Raw genomic sequence first — 14029 nt, 5'->3', positions numbered from 1 at the left:
CCAAGCTGGATATTTGGCTGCTATTATTAGGGGGAATCAGACAACAGACATCTTAAAAAACAAAAACAACGAAGCAGAAAGGAATCATAGTGTTAAAAACACACAACACAGCTTTATTATAGTGACATTTATTCAACTCAACCATACTAAATGAAGTATTGCTACTTCTTTCACTAGATAGATATTTTGATCTTCACCAAATCTGATAAGGCAAACACTTCAAATGTATAAGTGATTGAACAGCTAGCATGTCAGAGAGAGAGAGAGAGAGAGAGAGAGAGAGAGAGCAGTTTTGATGTTTTACAACATTACACTGAGAATATTTTGTTATATTCACCACAGTACACTGAAGGGAGAAGAATTGGAAAAATAAAACAAACATCAGATTTCACTGCTAGCTGCTAGGCATAATTTTTGAACGTGAAACAAATTAATACATTGAATACACCAACATAATTGCCACCCAAGAATTCTTTGTCTTACACATATTGAAGCTATGATCCAAATCCGCTGAAGACATGCATCCGTGCTTGAACAGGGTTTTGGGGGAAAGCAGCCTGTCATACAGCTAAACGTTTCCAAACCTTTCTTAAGTACTATAGGTCCATGTCCAAACACTGCATGCCATACCAAAGACGGGTCACACACTTCACTAAAGAGCTCTAGCAACAGGAGTTACTGGGAAAGCACTGGTTGAATCCCCCATCAGTCAGATCCCTTCTTCTCCGACTCCGGCGACTTTGTCTCATGCATGTACTTATCAATAAGATGCAAGGGAACGCCCCGCTTCATCAGCTCAATGAATGTAAAGCCTCCTGAAGGAGATAGAGGAAAAGCATGTAGCATGTATATAAGGAAACAAAGACACAGTGTAGTGTACTGTGCTGTAGTGTAGTGTGCTGTATGCAGTTTAGTGTACTGTAGTGCAGTGAAGAGTAGTGTAGTGTACGGTAGGCAGTGTAGTGTATTGCAGTGTATTGTACTGTACTGTAATGTAGTGTCCTGTAGTGTAGAGCAGTGTATTGTAGTGTAGTTTAGTTTACTGTAGTGTAGTGCAGTGTACTGTAGTGTACTGTAGTGTAGTGTACTGTGGTGTAGTGTAGTGTACTGTATGCAGTTTAGTCTACTGTATTGTAGTGTAGTGTACATTATGCAGTGTTGTGTAGTATAGTGTACAGTGGTGTAGTGTAGTGCAGTGTATTGTAGTGTAGTGTACTGCAGTGTAGTGTACTGTAGTGTAGTGTACTGCAGTGTAGTGTACTGTAGTGTAGTGTACTGCAGTGTAGTGTACTGTAGTGTAGTGTACTGCAGTGTAGTGTACTGTAGTGTAGTGTACTGCAGTGTAGTGTATTGTAGTGTAGTGTACTGTAGTGTAGTGTACTGCAGTGTAGTGTACTGTAGTGTAGTGTACTGCAGTGTAGTGTATTGTAGTGTAGTGTACTGTAGTGTAGTGTACTGCAGTGTAGTGTACTGTAGTGTAGTGTACTGCAGTGTAGTGTATTGTAGTGTAGTGTACTGTAGTGTAGTGTACTGCAGTGTAGTGTACTGTAGTGTAGTGTACTGTAGTGTACTGCAGTGTAGTGTAGTGTACTGTAGTGTAGTGTACTGCAGTGTAGTGTACTGTAGTGTAGTGTATTGTAGTGTAGTGTACTGCAGTGTAGTGTATTGTAGTGTAGTGTACTGTAGTGTAGTGTACTGCAGTGTAGTGTATTGTAGTGTAGTGTACTGTAGTGTAGTGTACTGCAGTGTAGTGTATTGTAGTGTAGTGTACTGTAGTGTAGTGTACTGCAGTGTAGTGTATTGTAGTGTAGTGTACTGTAGTGTAGTGTACTGCAGTGTAGTGTACTGTAGTGTAGTGTACTGCAGTGTAGTGTACTGTAGTGTAGTGTACTGTAGTGTAGTGTACTGCAGTGTAGTGTATTGTAGTGTAGTGTACTGTAGTGTAGTGTACTGCAGTGTAGTGTACTGTAGTGTAGTGTACTGCAGTGTAGTGTACTGTAGTGTAGTGTACTGTAGTGTACTGTAATGTAGTGTAGTGTACTGTAGTGTAGTGTACTGCAGTGTAGTGTACTGTAGTGTAGTGTACTGCAGTGTAGTGTACTGTAGTGTAGTGTACTGCAGTGTAGTGTATTGTAGTGTAGTGTACTGCAGTGTAGTGTACTGTAGTGTAGTGTACTGTAGTGTACTGTAATGTAGTGTACTGTAATGTAGTGTCTGGTAGTGTAGAGCAGTGTATTGTAGTGTAGTGTAGTTTAGTGCAGTGAAGAGTAGTGTAGTGTACGGTATGCAGTGTATTGTAGTGTACTGTAATGTAGTGTCCTGTAGTGTAGAGCAGCGTATTGTCGTGTAGTGTAGTGTAGTGCAGTGAAGAGTAGTGTAGTGTATGGTATTGTAGTGTACTGTAATGTAGTGTCCTGTAGTGTAGAGCAGTGTATTGTAGTGTAGTGTAGTGTAGTGTATGGTATTGTAGTGTACTGTAATGTAGTGTCCTGTAGTGTAGAGCAGTGTATTGTAGTGTAGTGTAGTGTAGTGTATGGTATTGTAGTGTACTGTAATGTAGTGTCCTGTAGTGTAGAGCAGTGTATTGTAGTGTAGTGTAGTTTAGTGCAGTGAAGAGTAGTGTAGTGTACGGTATGCAGTGTATTGTAGTGTACTGTAATGTAGTGTCCTGTAGTGTAGAGCAGCGTATTGTCGTGTAGTGTAGTGTAGTGCAGTGAAGAGTAGTGTAGTGTATGGTATTGTAGTGTACTGTAATGTAGTGTCCTGTAGTGTAGAGCAGTGTATTGTAGTGTAGTGTAGTGTAGTGTATGGTATTGTAGTGTACTGTAATGTAGTGTCCTGTAGTGTAGAGCAGTGTATTGTAGTGTAGTGTAGTGTAGTGTATGGTATTGTAGTGTACTGTAATGTAGTGTCCTGTAGTGTAGAGCAGTGTATTGTAGTGTAGTGTAGTGTAGTGTATGGTATTGTAGTGTACTGTAATGTAGTGTCCTGTAGTGTAGAGCAGTGTATTGTAGTGTAGTGTAGTGTAGTGCAGTGAAAAGTAGTGTAGTGTATGGTATTGTAGTGTACTGTAATGTAGTGTCCTGTAGTGTAGAGCAGTGTATTGTAGTGTAGTGTAGTTTACTGTACAGTAGTGTAGTGTGTGGTCAGTGTCCAAAATGCACCTTCTACATATCAAGGGAGTAGATTTAAAAAAAAAAAAAGAAAAGAAAAGAAAAAGCAAACAAGACGAGACACAAAAAGAAAGTAAGACATCAGTACTGATGCAGGCACTACACAAAACTGTGAGTACAGTAACATCTCCTACAGCAACAGTATAGCAGTATGTCATGTCTGCTTGCTTTAAAATGGCTGGTGGGCCAGAAATCTGTTAAAAGTACTCTTCGAAAGAAACATATAACAATATATAGTATGTAATTCCTCTCTTCAATACTGTCATTGCAAACATCTGGGAGAAAAAATTTCTGGCCACGGCTGACTCAGACTGCGAGGAGGAGGTTACTCACCCTCTGTTTGGTATATTTTACATGTAGCCACAAGCACAGTTACTACAATACAGGGCTCATGCAAGCAGCATCTGAGACACTTTTCCAGTCACCAGGGACAGAGAAAGTTTTCTCACACACCAGCGTAGTGCTTTCAGTGCTCTACAAAGGAAAAGCATGCAGGAAAGAATACAGGAAACAGTCTCAAGTGCAGCGGGGACGCAACTGACACAACTGTCGATGAACTATGCTAATAACATTCGCACCGACAAACTAATGAAAAATAAGGCCTCAAAGTCATGACTAAAGCAAATGCAGCAAAAGCAGGATTAGTGAGAGCTACAGAATGAATGATATAAATAAGCTTCATATGCCCGAAACCATATGAAAGCTTACCTTAGATGAGAATGACACATTCACTATTCCTGAGTGATGACTGGGGAGAAAAAAGAAGAGGGGGTTAAGCCCTGTGTTTTTAAGTGAGGGAGTTATGTGTGTGTCAAGCTGCATCGCTGACTTAGTCATTATAGATTTAACATGGAGGATTAAGACACAGAGATCTGCAGAGAGGGAAACAAAGTGTATGGCATTTTTAAACTAATCCACTTGTAGACAATATTTGACGAAGTGGTTTCCTGGTATTGGAAAAGGATCTAAAAGCCAAGTGAATGCAGGGTGAGAAGCATGAGTGTCATGATCTCCTTTAGTGAATGAAGAGATCTGTCTACTGTAAAAGATGTTGATTAAAAGCTGAAGGCAACAGATCTCATCTCTCATATGAGTGAGACACCTGAATCCTTTGTTAACAGGGCAACTGATTCAGAAATTTAGAGTGCTCAGGCCAGCTATGGAATCTGAAAGTGAAAAGCATCAGTTATTTTCTCATTATGACAAAAATAATTGTACACGTCTATCAACAACATGACATCATACAGGGTGGGGCGCAAAAACTTCCTTTTTTTGAAGGCGAATGAAAGAATGTTGCTGATAAACAAAATTTATTTTTTGATAATGAAAGAACATAATTTCAAATTTCAAATCATGCTGTTTAAATAAAATATCTTGAAGGTGGTGGTCACCGTTCTCTAAGCACTGATGCAACTGATTTCTGACGTTTCAGAAGGTTTGCAGGTTTGTGGTTTAAAAACCTCTGCCTTGAGGTATCCCCATAAAAAAAAATCACAGGGCGTTAGATCAGGCTGTATACAGGGTGGGGCACAAAAACTTCCTTTTTCTGAAGAAAAAACCTAGGAAATGTCTGGTTCCAACAGGATGGTGCCACGGCCCACACAGCCCGAGCTTCGATGCCAGTTTTGAGGGCAATGTTCCCCGGACGGCTCATCTCGATTTGAGGTGACATCCCATGGGCGGTGCGCTCGCCCGATCTAACACCCTGTGATTTTTTGGGGGGATACCACAAGGCAGAGGTTTTTAAACACCGCCCCACAAACCTGCTTCAGGTAGAAGAATGTTATTTGGCAGGAAATAGCCCAAATTCCAGTGGACATGTTGGAACGTGTAGAGGGAAACATCAGAAATCCGTTGAATCAGTGCATAGAGAACGGTGACCCCCACCTTCAAGATATTTTGTTTAAAACAGCATAATTTAATTTAATTATGTTCTTTCATTATCAAAAAATAAATTTTGTTTATCAGCCACAATTTTTCTTTCATTCGCCTTCAAAAAAAGGAAGTTTTTGCGCCCCACCCTGTCTTAACTACATTCCCCTCCAAAAGTATTGGAACAGCAAGGCCAATTCTTTTGTTTTTGCACTACACTGAAAACCTTTGCGTGTGCAATCAAAAGATGAATATGAGAAGAATTTCAATAAGAATTTCACCTTTCATTTCCTGATATTCACATCTTGATGTGTTCAACAGCTTAGAACATGGTTATTTAAACCCAAACATTTTTCAAGTGATCAAAAATACTGGAACATGTGACTGAAAGGTCTTTGTTGTTGCCTGGATGTTTCCTGTTAGATTGATGGTTTGAGTTCTAGATTTGATGTCAAAACTGATAAACCAACATAAACCACAAGGCTAGAGTGTTGTCTATGGGAGAAAAGCATTAGAACCACTGCATAAGCATTGAGCATAGCCAGTACAGCAATTCTGAATGTCCTGAAAAAGAAAGAAAGTGCTGGTACACTAACAAACAGACACTGAACAGGTTGACCAATGAAAACAACAGCAGGTAATGAGAGAAATACCGTGAAAGCTGTGAAGGAAAATCAGAAAACAACAGTCAGTGACATAAGTGTGGGTGAAGATCAAGGCCATACCAAAAAAAGAAAAAAAGACTAGACTGAAATTAGCAAAGAAGTATAGAGAACCTATAGATTAACCTCTACCAAATTGATGAAAAAGCCAAGGCAAGGGATATGCCACCAAATATTAAGTGTAATGTAATGTGTTACAAAACACCTGAAAATTGGGTGATCTGCCACCAAATGTAAATATCAGGAAATGCTGAAATTCTGATCTATTGTCTCATGTTCATCTTTTGATCTCAAACCCAAATGTCTTCAGTGTAGAGCAGAAACAAATCCTTTCAGAGAGGCATGTGTATGTTAACTCATGTTTTAAACAGTTATAACACAATAAACAAGAAAGTGTAACAAGAAAAAAAGATGTGATGAATAAATGAACAACCGCAATGGTGTGAAGTGCTGGTTTCAATAAATCACAATGTCTTAGCTACAGTCCGAGTTGTGTTCATAATTAAATTAAACATAGTTTTTCAAACAATGCATGTAATCCCAAGAATAATCCACTATCTTAATACAGCACAACTGAATCATAACTGAATCACCGAAGCCCAGACTGACCTTTCACCTCCAGTTTGCATTCCACCTGGGCCTCTCCAAGGTCATTGATGGCTTTACAGGTGTACACACCTCCATCGAATGGGCTCGGCTTCCGGATCTCCAATGTACACACACCCTGGCTGCTGAACATGCGGTAGCGTGGGTCATCAAGAATGATGATTTTATTCTTCATCCAAATCACTTTGGGCTATATAAAAGAAATATTGAGCACATCTCAAAAACATTAACAGGAACAATAAAAATACATAATGTGTGAAATAAAGTGCACATATAATAACACATTTTAATGTTCAGTCAAGTAATAATGTCAGGTAGTATGTTGTCGCAGCAGGTTACTTTTCTGACTCTGAGGAACTGTGGTTCAACCTTGAGTCAGGGTTATTCTCTGAACATGAATTTTCGTACATGTGAACATGAGTTTCTGTACATGTTCTTTCTGTGTCTATATGGGTTTCCTCAGGGTTCTCTAGCGAATTTACTAGAGGTGTAAAGCCATGTACTGTACAAACATCTACATTATGAAGGCATCGATACTTCTAGCAATTCACAGAGCCACAGCTAGCTCAACACAACGCTGTGTGAGTGGTGTAGGAGGTTCCGTCACATGAGCACAATTTAACTAATCATAACACAGAATTTCCAAAGTCCAACTGGGAAAACACAAAGAAAATGCCCCTTAACACTAAAGTTGTACAGTCTCCTAAACCAGCAAGTGATGTCAAGTCCACATTTTTGTTATGAATAGTAATCAAGATCATTCCAAAATGATGAGTTTTTAAATGGCTGATACAGTATGACAATAATAGATAGCATACGTAAAGTGTAAAGAAATGAGTAATTATATATTTGTGCAGTATGTGTGCATTATGTACATTGTATATACAACGATAACAGAGATAATATACAGATGTACAGGGTGGAGCAGAACTGCGGTGTCCTAGCGGTGTAGTGTAGAGTTCAAAAGATTTATGGTTGTGGGGAAGAAACTGGCCCTGAACCTGCTGGTCTTCTATGTTCTCCTGGACGGAAAGAGGTTGAACAGTTTGTGAGGAGGAGGAGACCATGATGATGACTTTGTGTGTCCTGTGCAGACATTTACTGTGGTTAAGGGACTCAATGGCAGGTAGTTTGCGGTAATTTCCTTTCAGACACTGTGGAGCTGCCATACCACACTCTGATAGAGCTTGTCAAGTTGCTCTCAATGACACATAATATAGCTATATTATTGACTAGACCAATTATAAAGAGAATAAAAAAGAAAAATATGAATTGTATCATCATTAAGTTGAGGGGCTGTGCATTTAATGAAGAGCACCTCTACCCAATCTGCCTCCTCTTCTGTCAGTGCTGCCTGCTCTGTACCACGCGTATGTGTCACATGTCAAAGTCAGGGATGGATGCAAATTATTAAAGGAAACTGACAAACAGTGAGACACATACAAAAATGTAATGCAAAAGACGGAATCAGGGACAGGGAAGTAGCCAAGCAATCAGCAAACAACACAATACAAATCCAAAGCAAAATTGTTTTGTTTTACCCCTATTTTCTTCCCAGTTTGGTCTTGCCAATTCCCACCTACTAGCTAACACACAACATCTACCAACATCAGGGGTGAAGGCTATCACAGTGCAGAGTAACACATTTGATTAAAATAGCCTATTCTGCTGACAGGGGAGAGTGCTTGGCTCCCATCCCATGGCTAAAGCATTGTCAGAGCCAACATGTGATCTCCCAAAATAGCATGATCAAAATAGCTTTCATGACCAAAACAGCCTTTCTGTTGCATCACTCAGAATTCTAATTTATTATCTTTTCGAGACTACTTTGGAACTAGTGAATATCACTACACCTGCCTCAGGTCTATGTGCTGTAGGAGTAGGAGAGAAACCATTCCCCAATGGAGAAGCTTGGTACTGAAGTCTAATCCATACCTTTATATATTACCCATTAACCCAAGCTCTTTCCCCATGAAATAATAGAAATGATATTCCACATTCCCTAAACCAGTTTCCATTGCAGATCATCAGCCCAAAAGATGACTCCATACATCAGACCAACTCATGACCCTGTCACCAGATTCACACACCGTAAAATTCACATTTTAAATCTATGTGTGAGAGCAAGGACACAGCCTGGGATTAACTGTTTTGTCCATCACTATACTTTAACTGTAAGTAACCACTTCATCATCAACAAAATATTCCAGACCTTTACTAACTGTCCCTTTTTTAGTGTAACTGTTTATACCCTTCATCTCCAATTCTGATGCAGGAGGCACTGAATAACTGCCTTAAATACAGCATAGGGTATGACAAGCTTGGATGTTCAACAATAGAATAGAATTTGCCACAAATACATTACAGCACATTGAAATTCTTTCTTTGCATATTCCAACTTTAGAAGTTGGGGTCAGAGCGCAGGGTCAGCCATGATAAAGATCCCCAGAGCAGTGAGGGTTAAGGGCCTTGCTCAGTTGCAGCTTGGCGATCCTTCGGTCAATAACCACTGGAGCCACTACTGCCCAACAAGCACATATGTCATGATCATGTGTCCACATAGATTATATGTATGTCATATGTTTGTCCATTTGTTAAGTTGTGTTTATTTGTCACATATACATTATTGCACAGTGAAATTATTTTTTCACATATCCCATCCTTGGAGGGTCAGAGTGCAGGGTCAGCCATGATGCAGCGCCCCTGGAGGAGGGGGGGTTGAGGGCCTTGCTCAAGGGCCCAGCGGCGGAGGCTTGGCGGTGCTGGGGCTTGAACCCAATCTTCCAGTCAACAACCCAGAGCCTTAATCACCAGAGCTACCACCGCCCTGTTAATTTGAGTTAACCCATGACCTTTAAGTTCTCTAAACATTATTATAGCATGAAGGTGTATATTGTGATATGTTCATGAATGGTATTCTAATAATGTTGTTTAGACGGGATCCAGGTTGATCGCAGACCAGAATAAAGCAGTCACCGAAAGCGAAAGAATGGATGCATCAATTAAAACAATAACTCTGACAACTTTAATTAATGGGTTATAATCTTACATATCCCACAGACACTGCACTGTTCAGGAGGGAGGCACAAATTCACTCCCAGACAAGAAGGAACTTTAGTCCAAAAGATTCAACTGAACCCCAAGTCAGCAACAGGAAGTGATGAAGGAGTTAGGGGCATCATTAAGGAAGTTCTATATCATACAAGGAAAATATAAAAGGTACATAAAAGCCAGACTGAAGTTTATGTGTAAACACCAGGCTTTTGAAGAGGAAACAAACCTTGAACAGTTAGGACATAATGAGCAGTGCTAAATATGGAGGATAATGGGTGAGGCATTTAATCTGTAGAACATCCGAACTGTAAAGCACGGGGGTGGAAGCATCACGGAATTCACTTCAGAAGATCGATGACATCATGATGAAAGATTATTATCTAGAAATAGTGAAGCCACATCTCTGAACATCAGCAAGAAAGTTGAAACTTGGTCATGACTGAGTTACAAGAAGTTCAGTCAAAGTAGCTTAAAGACAACTAAGTAAAAGTGTTAGAGCGGCCATCACAATGTCCCGAGCTGAATCCCAGAGAAAATCTTTGTTAAAAGCACTATACAAATAAAATTGAATTGAATTGAATTGAATCTAGTAAATAAATGTTGAAATAAATGTCTCTAAAGCTACTATTTTGAAATGAACATTTATTGAAATGTGAGTAGAACTAAATGTCCTTATAGTCCTAATTGATGTAACACAAGAAAAGTGTGGAGATGTGGAAAAATGATTTGGACTTTCTTTAGCCTCGGTGTGTGTAAAGCTTTAGACTCAACTGTAGATTAATAATGAATTTGTCTGTGTTTTTTTAATTTCCTGTGTAAATTAACTTGCTAAGTAAAAAGCATGTGTCTGTTTCCAGATTTGTGATGGATTTGAGAATTAATGGATGCTTTTAAATTAGATTAAACATTAAACAGATCATCTGTGTAGCATTACTGACCTGCCTGTAACTGCTGAGTGATAATATTAACACAGATATTAACACACACACACACACACACACATATCTCTCACGTACCCGTGGGTTGGCACGGACGCTGCAGTTAAGAGAGGCGTTGTACCCGGCGACAGCAAACGTGTTGATGAGTGGTTGCGTGAACTTGGGTGCCTCTGTGAAGTCATAGTTGATGTATTCTGGGTTCTTCAGGTTCATACCTGAGAAAGAGTGACAGGAGGCAGAAGAGGGAGAGGAGGAGGAAGAAAAAAGGGGATATGGATAGCGGGAGTGTGCATGATACGGGCCAAGCACTGTATCATGGGGGAATATCCCTTATGTGATGAAGAAGAGACAACACCAATTTAGTTTATCATTAGCCTAGTAAAGCTCAGTGTGCAATATTATATTAGTCTAGTCTTTCTTTGAGCCAAACAGTTCTAAAATTTTCAGATGTACATTTTTCTCCAAGTAAACAACAAAAATGAGGGAATAAAGCGATGGAGAAAGATTCCCTGCAATGCCTGACATTCTGTCAAGTGAAAATATCTGAAACCCATTTTTAGGAATTGTGTCTAAATTCAACCTGGAAATAATGGCAGATAATATTACTAATTTTAAGCATTTATTTCTAAAAAAAAAAAAAAAAAAAAAAAGCAAAGATCTCTGAAAGAAGAATGAAAAAAGACTAAAGTTTAAAATTGATAAGCAATTTCTGGAAATGTGTAATAATTATTAATAATAAATAAATAATTGCAATCGTATATCAAGAAATGCTAGATCAACTTAACTATAGTCAAGATATTTCCATTGCTAAGATATAGATGTAATTAGAAGTAAATCTTTATGTACTGTTTGTGTTTATTGTTCATTTTTAAAAACCTTGTGGAGAAGAACACATTTAAATATTTCTGGTATTTCTGATAATATCTGAGTTTTTATGTGTGGTGTTCAGTGAATACAATACACCCAGCACGTTTGATCTATTTTACTGTTTGTCTGAAAGGTTAGCTGGAAAATCTGCCATTTGAAATATAAAAATTCACTCAAGATAGCAAAACTAAAAAATCTAAGGACTTTAAAGAGTCTATGCTGAAGTATTATGTTTGTTTGTTTTTTCCAAATATAGGATTCCAGGCTCTTAGGTTACAGATGTATAGTACTATTGATCACAGTTAGAACAAAAGAAAAGAAAATCTTGTTTCAAGCAAAACATTCATTTTATAGATGTTTAACTTTCACCTTATCCACTGGATACTTGATGGATTTAGAGATCCAAGATCGAGAAACTCAAAGGAACGCTACACACATATAGGTGAGGAACGCATCTTTGTCTCTACTTCAACTAGTAACAGATTAGATTCTTACAGATTTGGAACTTACCCTCCTTTACGATGACTGCTGTATCTTTAGTAGTGGTGGCGCTCTTGCTCAAGCCCACCATGTTCTCTGAGAAGATCCTGAAATAGTACTCGTTGCCTACTACCAGCTCAGTGATGGTGATACATGTGCGGTGGTAGTGCTCCAAACAGGTGAACCACTCCTGTAGATGCAATAGCCAACAGGATATTATGCATCGTTTGTAGAATACGCAATAAGTAAATAAATTCATTGAGATTGTATTGTGATAGCATCCATGGTCATACAGATTCTTGAACTGCAAAAAAAACAAGACATTGTTTTTCTCCCTCTATGGGAGGTTATGCCAGGGAGCAGAAAAATCTTCTATACCATGGTCTTTTTATCTGCCTTCTGGATGGTGTATCCTGTTATGGGAGCATTGCCGCTATCCTTAGGTGGCGTCCAGTCCAGAGCTACATTCTCACCCCAGACCTCCTCAATTCGAACACATTGTGGAGGACCAGGGAGGTCTAACAGAGAGAGCATCAGAAAAAGTTATCAGAGTTATGCATAACAGTTGTCAAAGATAAGGTAAAGGATATGTTTTTGACCAACATACAGTATTATAATCAAATAAAAGCCTCTTTCTTTGTAAACCTCTTTCCAGTCTTTGAGTATTATAAAGTCTGATTGCTAACCCACGATCTGGATATCCAGGATAGCTGTATCCACAAGTTTTTCCACCTGCACAGACAACTTATATTTCCCAGAGTGTTTGCGCTCAGCTTTGCGGATGAAGATGATGCTGTCGCAGTCAGAGTTGCGGATGTTGACCTGCGCTGGATCGATAGCCTCATCGTCCTTCAGCCAGGTGATCTTTGGCCTGGGCTTGCCCTGGGCAAAACATTTTACAAATTTCAGTCTGATTAGGCTAAATATGTTCTGTTAAATGACTTTTAAATTCCTGAGCTCACAGAATAATTTCTTATGTGTGCTTTCCGGTAATAATCATTGCCTTACCATGAATGGCACAACGAGGTTAACTTGTTCTCCGACCTTGCGCATGTACGTCTGCTTCAAGTGGCGAGGGATACGAATCTTTGGGGGCTCTGTAACATAGAAGTTTCATAATCTACTGCAAACACATATAATGCCATAATCTAATAGATCATCTAAGGGTAAAACAATGGGTAGCTCCACACTTATAGTATCATCACACAGAAGAATATTAAGCTCATATCCATCCAGGTATGACTATTGCTTTTCATACAGCATTAACTTACTCCAAACTCTATAAATATGGGCTTTTTGCATTCTATAAAACTAAAAACAGGAGCTGCTGTTAATGTAGCTCACCTATGACCTCCTTGACAAGGATAGAGTGTTGAATGGTGCGTGGTTGGCTGGCACCAGCCGCGTTAATCGCCTTTACTCGGATTAGGATTTTGGACTCTGGTGTCAGGCCTGTGACTGTGTATCTAGTTTTCTCAGTCAGTTCCTTATTGGCAAGTATCCATTCATCCGCTGTGGAAACAGACAATAGTTCAGCTGTTATACAGTATAACCACTTTTCTGAGAGCATGGTAGGCATGGTACCATCACATGATGTCAGTCCTGTTATCCAGTTTCATTATACACAATTATATAAGTCCCTACTAGATGGTGATATTTAAATATTCATATATTTATTCTTTTTTAAAATACATTATTTAACTGCTGTTCAAATCAGTGCTGTAATTAAGAGTAGCTTCTTCCACCTGAGATCTGTGTTTAACTCGCTAATTTCATCATGGTTAGACTACTGAACGCTGATCACCCTCAAACTAAAAAAAAAAAAAAAAAAAAATAATAATAATAATAATAATAATAATAATAATAATATTTTTAATAAAAAATATTAAATTTATATTTTTATAATAATAATAATAAATTATATAACAGATTATTACATATATTTTAAAATAACTCTATTATGCCATGATTGATTTCTGAAAGCAGCTTCTGTTAAACATGCTCTATAAAATAAAGGTTGGCTTGACCTGACATATGATAATGGAATATTATATTATGGAAATTACTGACTTTACAGTACAGATATTCTGGCAACATCTATTATTCATTAGTGTTAATGATAGTGATGTGACAAAGTATACACAGGTCTATAGCAGGGTCTTACTTCCTTCAAGGCAGTACTCCACTTGGTACCCATCTAAGCCGGCAGCACCGATGGTTTCTGGAGGACGCCACTTCACCGTGACAGTTGTATCTGTGACTTCGTCAACCACCAGCATAGTGGGCTCACTGGTGACAGCTTGAAAAAAATCAAGAGCCAGAATAAACAGAGGTCTGATTGCAATTTCATACATACTGTATTTTAGTAAACAAGTGC

At 38.7% G+C, this 14029-nt stretch overlaps 1 protein-coding gene across 1 annotated transcript in view; it reads right to left on the bottom strand.

Annotated features, from left to right (window-relative positions):
- Window positions 1-92: 92 nt before the first annotated feature.
- mybpc1 (myosin binding protein C1) overlaps window positions 93-14029 on the bottom strand; it is a 40998-nt gene continuing 27061 nt past the window's right edge. The window contains exons 26-34 of the mRNA XM_058407577.1: window positions 13817-13951; window positions 12997-13164; window positions 12661-12749; window positions 12339-12534; window positions 12031-12170; window positions 11683-11842; window positions 10384-10520; window positions 6317-6503; window positions 93-815 (exon numbers count right to left, since the gene is read on the bottom strand). Of these exons, the coding sequence (XP_058263560.1) occupies window positions 706-815; window positions 6317-6503; window positions 10384-10520; window positions 11683-11842; window positions 12031-12170; window positions 12339-12534; window positions 12661-12749; window positions 12997-13164; window positions 13817-13951 (1322 nt within the window). The 3' untranslated portion in view covers window positions 93-705. The remainder of the gene's footprint in view (window positions 816-6316; window positions 6504-10383; window positions 10521-11682; window positions 11843-12030; window positions 12171-12338; window positions 12535-12660; window positions 12750-12996; window positions 13165-13816; window positions 13952-14029) is intronic.

This window comes from Hemibagrus wyckioides, linkage group LG14 (genome assembly GCF_019097595.1).
Source record: "Hemibagrus wyckioides isolate EC202008001 linkage group LG14, SWU_Hwy_1.0, whole genome shotgun sequence".
Lineage (NCBI taxonomy): Eukaryota > Metazoa > Chordata > Actinopteri > Siluriformes > Bagridae > Hemibagrus > Hemibagrus wyckioides.
This window is presented reverse-complemented; position numbering and strand designations above follow the sequence as displayed.